A 9815-nucleotide genomic window follows, 5' to 3' on the forward strand; every position below is an offset into this window, starting at 1 on the left:
CTGAGGGAAGGGAGGGGGTGGGAAAAGGGCTGCTTCATCCGGGGACTCTCGGACGGGCGGAACAAAGCGATTCCCTCGTTCGCACGTACGCGAGAGCCCTTGCTCTCCGGGGCTCCGAGGAAATTTAAAATTATAAAGAGGAAGGAGAAGAGAGGTAAGGCGCCGGTGCTTTTGCGTTTCCTCAGTGGCAGGAGCGGGCGTGGCGGTGATGTCGCCGACCAGGAGCAGGGGAAAGGGGGGGCGCCCCCCGCACCTGAGGTGAATTTCGGGGGAGGGCAGAGGCGGTGGCTGAGGGAACGGCCCTTCTCCGTGGAGGAGGGCGAGGCTGCCGGTGGTGGCTATCTATCACGGTTAGAATGATTAAACGTCGTATTGATTTCTATCCCGCCTTTTCCCCTGACAGGGACTCGAGGCGGCTTACAGACGAAATAGGAAGCGGCCGAAACGTAGGTTGAGGTGGGGGGAGGGAGGGAACGACGATTAAAAAGCAAGTAAAAAAATGGATAGAGCCGTGTTTCTGATAGGTCTGGGGGAAAGGAAGCTGAGGCAGGGGTCGAAAGGGGCTTATTCTAGCCAGGGTCACACTTGCAAGATGTTATAGGGCCTGGCGGGGGGGTGGGGAGGTTGTGCCCAAGGCTTCGTGGAAAGTGTGAGGTATTTGAGGGCGTCCTGGGAGGCGGTCCCAAGCATAAGGCGGGTCGGAGGCAGCAGGGTTTCTGAATGCCAGTTGATGGGAATCACAAATGCTCTAATCCTGCTCCTCGCGGGGTTTTCCCCACAGGCATTGGGTGGCCACTGGGAAGATAGGATGTTGCATTAGATGGGCCATTGGCCTGATCCAGCATGGCTCTTCTTGTGTTTCTATAAGGAGCAGGAGAACTTTAGAGGGCTGAGAGTGATGGAGCTGGAGGGGCGAGGATGTCTCTTCCACAGCTGACATAACTCAAGCCCAGTTGTGGGGGACAGCTGGGCTCCTCTTTTAGTGGTGGTGTTGGTAAAATCAGAACAAGGCAAATTCCTGGAGGAATTCTCTAGTTGTCATTTTAATCCTACTCTTTTCTCAAGGAGTTCAGAGTACATAGCTCTTCTTCTTTCTCCTTTCCATACTGTTTTATTCTTGCCACAGCCCTGTAAGAGAGTTCAGGCTCAAAGACTGGCCTGAGATCACCCAGTGAACTTTGTGTGGATTTGAGCCTGGCTGCAGGGGCTCTTAAGTCAGATGTGATGTGGAGGCCATATAGGCATCTGGTAGCTAAATGGAACCTCCATTTTTAGAGGCAGTGTACCTGTGAGTACCATGTGTTTCTAGAGAAAAACAGGAAATGGCCATCACCCTCATGACAAGGTTGTGACCTGGCTGCCTGGTGCTGGAAACAGAATATTTGTTCTCATCTGTTTGGCCTCCTGTTGTGTTATTACCATCTCTGGTTGCACACACCCGGGACTGAGGTAAGGACAGCCCAATTGTATCATCATCATCATCATCATCCTCATCATCATTAGTCTACCTAAGGAAAGAGAAAAAAACCCACACATGCTCTGCTAAAGGGTTAGAAATATAGCAATATTTTTATGTAATGCCCTATTTATTTTGAAGATGCACAGGGCAGTCTTAATTTTAAAATCTTTGTGTTCAATATGGCTTCCTCAAAGGAAATTGTGTATAGGTTTGTATCCAAATGCTCTGCTGTTCACATAGACATTTAAGCAGCTTATGATAATGTAAATATGAATTCCTTGTGTGAATCGATACTTTGAAACTCTTCATATCTTCCTGTTAGTGCTCCACTTAGTGTTTTTTTCTTTGTGACTCTGCTGACTGCTTTGTTTGTTTTCCTTTGAGTGCCTCTAAAGATTCTGATCCCAGACTTGTCAGTTTCATCTGACTGTCACATGATTTATCAGGACTCACTAAGGCCATTACAAACTCCATCACAATTACTGATGGTTCCAGGACAGTTGCAGTAGATGGATGAAAGGCATCTTAACCTAAAATGCGTCCCAAATGGCCAGAGCCTGGAGACAGCAGCCCACAGGGCATTGATCTTCTAAGATGGAATTCTAGGAACTGATTGGGAGGCATGAGTTATTGAAGCCTCTGCCTGATAGACAGAACCTTAAAATGGGTGGTTGTTTTTGTTTTTGCAAAAGACAAAAATAAACACGTCCCTTCCTGCTGTGAATACAAGCTACGAAGGTACATAAAGATACAGCTCTGGGCTTGTGGTCCCAGAACTGGAATGTAAAAATGAATAGTGGGAGTTAGAATGCTTTTCAGGTCCAGGGCTTCTGAACATCATTGTTGCATACAGTGGAATACTGTATTAAAATTGAATGTATCCTCCTGTTCTTGCAGTTTATCCTTTGGGCTATGCATGTGGGGAGGCTTCTTTCCCCATCACTTGAGACTCTACTATCAGTCTCTTCAGGTCAGCAAACTGAAAATATTTACCTTTTTCTTGGTTAGTGAATATTAAATGTGCCTTAGCAGCCCAACACAAAAGACTCGCTGACTGCAACTTTGAATCATTGAGGAAATGATAATGTAATTTCAATAACTATGCATTCTGCTTTCAGACATGCCACTACCTCTTGACTATGGAGGGGCTGAGTCCCAGATGAGTCACACTCCTCTTCCAGTGCCTGCCTTCTTCCGGGAAGCAGAAAGCAGTTTTTCAGCCAAGAGAGCTCGTAAGCCACTCAGCTATACCCTCCCACCACGCCCACGCCACAAGAGCTCACTCACTGTGAGCAGGATTTTCTCTGACCGCCGGCAGCAACCGTGGACCAAGCTCCAGCCACACAGTGTTTCCTTCCATGGCGCACAGAGGAAACAGACACCCCTGCGTAGTCACCTGTATGATGCTTCCAAAAGAGAGCTGTTTTTCAGGCAGTGTTTCCAGCAGCTAAGCCGTCTTGGCAGAGGGTCTTTTGGTGAAGTGTACAAGGTAAGGCAGTAGCAGACAGGCTACTAATCTCTTGGGACACATCTACACTAGCCATTTAAAATACATTTCTTCCCCAAAATATTCCCGTGAACTATAGTTTATTAAGCGTACTGTGAAATGCGGCTCTGTGAGATGAGTTCCAGTTCCCAGAATTCTTTATGGGAAGCCATGCTCTTTAAATATAAGGTATGGACACAGTCTGTGTGGAAGAAATGAATTCACGCAAGGCATAATTAAGATTCCTCCCCCTCACAGTTTGTGGTGGTGACCACTGGTTAGATGGCTTTGAAAATGAATTAGACAAATACATGGAAGATCTGCCTATGAGTGGATTACATTAAAATGAGACTTCCATGTTCAGAGGTGGTGACTGTGGCAGGGGGCTGTTGCCACCATGCCCTGCTTGTGGGCTTCCAGGAGGAATCTGGCAGGCCATACTGTAGGAAGTGGGGTGCTGACTACAATGCATTGTCTTAAATACACAGCCCCACACTGCGGGTGCCTCCAGATTTTGGGAGAAGGATTTAAGTGCATGCTACAACATTAGGTTTGTGCAGTTAAAGGGCTCTGTCCCCTTAGTGCAACAAATCAACTTTAAAAAAGAAGCATGCTTTTTGCAATTTGGAAAGTGATGGGAGAATGCATTGAAGAGTGCAGGATGAACAAATGACTAACAGAATGATTTATAAACACCCCACAAGTAAATCAGGATGAATGCAGAACGAATGCTAATTGTGCAGGCTTTGTTCTTATTTCTTTGCTGGGTGATTTTATGACAATGTGACATGAATATAATTTCTCATCACAGAATCTGGATGTTCTTGGCAAGCTTACCACTCACAGTTCCTGAACACCCCTTGTGCTGGGAGTTATTGCATGGAAGGGCCAGGATCCTCTTCAGTCTACAGGATGTAATAACTTGTTTCATCTTCCCTACAGGTGCGCTGTAGGGAAGATGGACAGCTATATGCTGTGAAGCGTTCTGTGGAGCCATTCCGAGGTGAGAGTGATAGGCAGCGCAAACTGGCTGAGGTGCGCAAGCACGAGCGCGTGGGGCACCATCCCAACTGTGTGAGCTTCGTACAGGCCTGGGAAGAGCGTGGGCAGCTCTACATACAGACGGAGTTGTGCCCAAACAACCTGTTGCAGTATTGTGAGGAGTATGGGCCACTGCCCGAATGGCAAGTGCGAGCGTTCCTCTGGGACTTACTGCAGGGACTGCGTCACTTACACGACCGCAACCTTTTACACATGGATGTCAAGCCAGCTAACATCTTCCTCTCGTCCAGCAATGTCTGCAAGCTAGGTGACTTTGGGCTTATGCTGGAGTTGGACTCTAGGGATCTGAATGATGCTCAAGAAGGCGATCCCCGCTACATGGCACCTGAGCTGCTCCGTGGGGAATACACCAAGGCTGCTGACATCTTCAGGTGTGGGATGAGATGGGAAGTAGGGATGCTAATATTTCCAGTGCCTGAGATAGCCAGCAGCTTCACAGTTGTGGCTTTTGCTCCCCTGCCTCAAAATTTAACTTGTTGCGGGGTTCAAATTAGCACTACAGATAAGCAATGTTGTGCTGCTCCTGTTACTTCATCTGTGTGCTTCTGTCCTTCCAGCCTAGGCATAACCATCTTAGAGATTGCTTGCAATATGGAGCTTCCTAATGGAGGTGAAGGTTGGCAACAACTGAGACAGGGCTATATGCCCCCTGAGTTCACTGCAGGTGAGCAGAAACAAAGGGAACATTTCTGCATGCAGCACTTGCATATGCCAACTCAACCACTAATCCTCATGGAAGGAAGCAAAGTGGCTGTCAAAACTAGGAGGGTCTGGGGAAAGAGCTGGTGGCATGTGAAATTCAATATATTGCAGAAAGCAAAGTAAGCAGTGGAATATTCTTGCCCTTCCCAGATCTCTCTGCTGAGCTGCGGACTCTCCTAGTTGCCATGTTGGAACCCAACCATCTGCTCCGGCCCTCGGTGGAGACGCTGCTTGGTTCCAGCCTCATGCAGAAGACAGGGAGGTGGCGGAAGCTGATGCTGCTGGCACAGTCTGGGATCCAGCAAGGAGTTTCCATGTGCAAGGTGATCAAGGCCCTGGCCAGAGATCCTCACAATGCTAATCTGCAGTGCTCCTTGAGCGCACTCTCCACGGCATTACCAAATCATCTTCCTAGAACTATGCCACTGCTTTGCGCCCCTTTTTTGTTGTTCTGGACAAAGGCATCCTTATCAGAAAACAGCCTATCAGTTATTTATGGGTGAATCACACTGAGCTAGTTCCATGTGTTGCTCAGCCTAAATGCCTTTGGGGCGGGGTTTGCCGGCCTAGTTGAGGGTGTGTCTTTGTTTTGTGATGTTTTATGTACCCAGTTGCAAGAGCAGCACTGACTGACAGCAAGGGGCTGGAGACCTTTTCTGGTGCCCTAGCCTCCAGTTTGCAGTAGGGAGAGTATCTACAGTGGTGCCTCGCAAGACGAAATTAATTCGTTCCGCGAGTTTTGTCGTCTTGCGATTTCTTTCGTCTTGCGAAGCACGGTGTCGGGAAAGTTTTGGAAAAGCTTCAAAAATCACCAAAGTCTTTAAAAACCTCAAAAAAGGCTACCACACCGCGTTCTATGAGTTGCTCCTCGAAGTCAAGTCGCAACTGTATTAACGGTGTTAAGAAAAAGGAAACAAACTTGCAAGACGTTTCCGTCTTGCGAAGCAAGCCCATAGGGAAAATCGTCTTGCGAAGCAGCTCAAAAAACAAAAAACCCTTTCGTCTAGCGAGTTTTTTGTCTTGCGAGGCATTCGTCTTGCAAGGTACCACCGTATTGCCAGATTTGGGAAGTGCCTCATGCCAGCATGCTGTGCCCCATCTATTGCTTTCTTACAGTGTTTCCATGCGCTCTGGCACTTGCCATGGTATTCCATTGCGCCAGAAGCGGTTTAGTCATGCTGGCCACATGACCCTGAAAGCTGTCTGTGGACAAACGCCAGCTCCCTTGGCCTGAAAAGTGAGAGGAACCGGCGTGATGTAGTGGTTAAGAGCGGTTGACTCATAATCTGGTGAACCAGGTTTGCTTCCTCACTCCTCCACATGCAGCTGCTGGGTGACCTTAGGCTAGTCACACTTCTCTGAAGTCTCTCAGCCTCACTCACCTCACAGAGTGTTTGTTGTGGGGGCTGAAGGGAAAGGAGATTGTTGGCCATTTTAAGACTCCTTAAGGGGAGTGAAAGGCGGGATATCAAGTCCAAACTCTTCTTCACCCCATAGTCACCTTTGAACGGACTTAACCGTCCAGGAGTCCTTTACCTTTATCTTAATGCCAGCATGTTATTACTCCATTGATTGCTTTCTAAATGTGTGAATTCTCCCCATCTGTTTATTTCAGATCCTCTTCAGATTCATGCAGTGGCTCTGGGGGTCTGTGAGCAGCCCGGTTCACTGGCTACTGTTTTGGCATCGGAATATTCCAGTCACCCCCCCAAATTCGCCCCTTGTCCTTCCCCCAGAAGACAGCAGCCTCTCTAGTGGTTGGGGTGAGGAGGAAGAGGATGCCGAAGAGAGCCTTGGTGAGGATGTCTTTGAACTAACGGAGACAGTTGGGCGACATAACCACACTTGCCCTGAGCTGCAGTCTTCTGACAAGTAAGTAGAAGAAGAAGATAGGACCGCTCCTACTTTCAGACAGTAACAGGTTGGAAGTAGAGAGTACATGTGCGCAAGGTGCCCCCCATCAGAGAAAACAGTGTGGTAGACCAATCCAGATGTCTGAAGCAAGTGATTTGTCTGTCTGTCTGGGAAGGCTAATAGACATCCACTCAAATATCCAGGATTGCTAGCCAGTCTGACCTGGGCCAGGGAGGGCTCAATGAGTTAGATCTGTAATGTGAAGCAAATTCCATTCACTATTCTCTTGAGAAAATGTTTGTTTTGGGTTTTTTTAAATCTAAATTTAGTTTGTTACACAGTGCAAATCCCTCTGATGTTCTGTAGCGCAATCATGTCCTCCCCATCAGCCTTTTTTTTAAAGCTAAACTAAACAGGCCAAACTCTCAATCTCCTTTCCTAAAATAATGAACATCCCCAAATCCTTCAGGTGCTTTTCTTTGCACCAGCTTCTGCATAAAGCTCACCTTATCAACGGCAGGTGGCCAAGAATGATACTATTTTTTCTATTAAGCATGGGAAGAATGGTTCCTGTTATGCATGTAGAGAGAAAACAAGTCTCCAGCCTCTAAAAGGTAGGAGAGCAAGTGGCTGTCCAGCTTCCCTTCTGAATGTGAGCTGCGGCAGGTCATCTGTTCAAGCACATGTGCGCTCTCTTTCACTACAGGAAGCTAGTCTGGATTCCCCACTACCACCTCTGTCACACATCTGAATTCTGTTTGACTCCTACTAGCCTGATGATATTAAAATGAATGCTTGAAAGCATAGGTAACTTCAGATTGCTGCTTCTCTTCCAGACAACCTGGTTCTCCTCTGCTGAGCATCTGCCCTTGTGTAGGAAACACCTCCACGCCACGGCACCCCTCACCCCAGCAAACTGGTGGCAGGAAGAACAGGTGAGCTGATGGTCAAGGGGTAGCTGTAGGGGAGGCAACAGCAGAGCTGCTTGAGGTTTTCCGACAACTCCTTGTGGTCCCTTGCAATTCTTTGATTCTGCATGTAAGCGGAGGGTTCAGAGAAATGTGCAGACTTGTTAATGTCTTTTAGCTGTTAATAACTTTTAGCTTCTCAAAAGGTATCTTCCCCCTTTGGCACTGTAGAGGGCGCAATGGTTTGAACCATGCATATTTATCGGAATATTTTGCTGCGAAGTTGTGATCTAGAGTATGTTGTCTTTCCCAGTGCTGAACTATATCTCAGATAGGAGGTCCTGACGCAGCACCCAACACCTTATTTTTATCACCTGTCTTTTTCTGTTTGGTCACCCACAGGTCTTTGGTACTCCAAGGCAGCCCTAACCTCAGCCACATCAGCCCAGAGTCCCCCAATAGCAGACATGCCACACCAGGCTCTCTGAATGCGAACAGCTTGCGCCGCACACTAGCTTTTGAAGATGAGGATGAATGGGAGTCACTTGTTCCCCAGTGCTCAAAGCAGTGCTCTACTTTTGAGCCAAAAAACTTGCTGAGCTTGTTTGAAGACTCCATGGCATCTGAGCAGAAGTGCCAGAGCTGAGAGGAACTTATTTTCTTTACTTACTGGCTTGCATAGGCCCTTATTGGGTGAAGGGAGGAAACCCCTCCCCATTGATATTGCACAACTGGCCAGTATGCTCAGTGGGGCTGGGCTGTGACATAGAGCTAAGTTTAGCAAAAGGGAGGCAGGATTTCTAGGGTTGCTTCCCTGTGCGTAACTTCTCTGCTTGAGCCCTCTTATGATGATGCTTTTGAGATGCATATTCTTGTATTCCAAAATTTAGACTGGTATCTGCTGGCAGGCAGTAGAAAATAGGGTGTATTGTCAGAGGTCACTTGAGGGGAAAATTGTTTTATATGGGGAATGAGGGTGGAATCTATATTTTCTTTTAAAGTTTTGTCTTCTAATATTTGTGTGCTAGGAATGTGTTGCCATTTGTGGGAACTGGCTTGGGGAATGGGGAATATAAACTCCCTTTCATACTAGGGTTTTGCAAAGGTGGCAGCTGTAAGACTTGACAATAAAAGCATTTTCAACTTTCCCTTGAATTTTGTGGTTTTTTGTGACTTGAAATATTAATCAAGTTAGAACACCATTCTGACAAAAGAACAGTGAGAGATGAAGTTGCAAATCGCCACACAAGGAAATTATATCATCAATTTGATTTGAACTGATTTTAGAATGAATACAGCATTTTAAAATGCTGTATTATTTTACTGTTGTTAGCCACTCTGAGCCTGGCTTTGGTTGGGGAGGGCAGGATATAAATTAAATTTTATTATTATTATTATTATTATTATTATTATTATTATTATTATTATTAAAAGTTTGAAAGAAAGAAAGAAATCCTGAAAGTACAGGCTGTTTTTTTGCTGACGCCTCAGAGAAACAGCTGAATAAATAGTGGGTGTGAGCTGGACAGGTCTTGAAGATATACTTTAGAATCCAAATCTTGCTTATTCACAGTATCTAGTGCAGGGGGTTAACTTTTTGGGGACTGCAGGGGCAGGGGCATTTGGAATGAGACTGTGCTACAGACACTATTCCCCACCAGACAGAAAGCATCCAAAACTTCTTTTCAAAGTCATCTGTGAAAGTTGGATCCAATAGTAATAAAACAGATCCCTGAAAAAACCAATATTGAATTAAAGCTTAGAGGAGTAAAAACACACAGATCCAGTGCCTGCCAGCACCATAAGAACATTGATCCAAGGCACGAATCCTCAAATTGCTTTTGTAAATAGGATGACAACAAAACCAACCAAGCACTTAAACACACTTAGAGGAGACCTGTGATTTGATCATGGTTTTGAGGGGATTGTTCCTTGTTAAATTGTATGTTTGCCTCAGCTCCCATGTTTTTGTGCCAGGGTACCACTGGATTTGGTGGTGGACCTTTGAAAAAATTAAGTTTCAAGAAGATTTGCTGGATACAACTTGTGTATGTGTGTCTTCTCCTTCTGGCAGTCTGTTATTTTCAGCTCTGTACTTTTTTGAGGGGGGTGGGCGGGCAAGATAATGTAACCTACCTTGTTGCCTCATCATGGAGGCAGTGAGGGGCCACACAGAGGCTTAACACATGCCAAGGGAAGTTCTCAAGGCTGCCCTGCCATGTTGGCAACCCCGGATCTGCATCGCAATTGCCTTCCATATTTTGCAGTGTAACGTAATACTGCAGTAGCTTAAGCAGGGTGGGGGTGGTGAGGGAATTTTTAAAATAAGGAAAGGAGCTTGTCT

The 9815-nt window shown here is 46.4% G+C and overlaps 1 protein-coding gene across 4 annotated transcripts; it reads left to right on the plus strand.

Annotated features, from left to right (window-relative positions):
• The first annotated feature begins 5 nt into the window (after positions 1-5).
• On the plus strand, positions 6-8626 carry PKMYT1 (protein kinase, membrane associated tyrosine/threonine 1). 4 transcript variants are annotated; one of them, XM_080977966.1, is made up of 9 exons: positions 42-154; positions 2357-2429; positions 2578-2948; positions 3888-4378; positions 4565-4671; positions 4860-5032; positions 6325-6581; positions 7400-7498; positions 7874-8626. In XM_080977966.1, exons 2-9 carry the CDS (start codon positions 2372-2374, stop codon positions 8115-8117), a joined length of 1800 nt encoding a protein of 599 aa, XP_080834092.1. In that variant the 5' UTR covers positions 42-154; positions 2357-2371; the 3' UTR covers positions 8118-8626. The 4 variants fall into 4 exon arrangements, with proteins under 4 accessions (XP_080834093.1, XP_080834092.1, XP_080834094.1 ...); XM_080977965.1 differs by lacking the exon at positions 42-154 and adding an exon at positions 294-446; XM_080977967.1 differs by lacking the exon at positions 2357-2429 and having other exon boundaries at positions 6-154.
• Positions 8627-9815: the final 1189 nt, after the last annotated feature.

This window comes from Podarcis pityusensis, assembly GCF_964106645.2.
Source record: "Podarcis pityusensis genome assembly, chromosome: 13".
Classification (NCBI taxonomy): domain Eukaryota; kingdom Metazoa; phylum Chordata; class Lepidosauria; order Squamata; family Lacertidae; genus Podarcis; species Podarcis pityusensis.

Coding starts and splice junctions, on each gene's coding strand:
- PKMYT1 (XM_080977965.1), top strand. CDS start 357: ATGATTAAACGTCGTATTGATTTCTATCCCGCCTTTTCCCCTGACAGG. Junction 2,430..2,577: donor TCTACTATCAGTCTCTTCAG/GTCAGCAAACTG, acceptor TTCTGCTTTCAG/ACATGCCACTACCTCTTGAC. Junction 2,949..3,887: donor CTTTTGGTGAAGTGTACAAG/GTAAGGCAGTAG, acceptor TCTTCCCTACAG/GTGCGCTGTAGGGAAGATGG.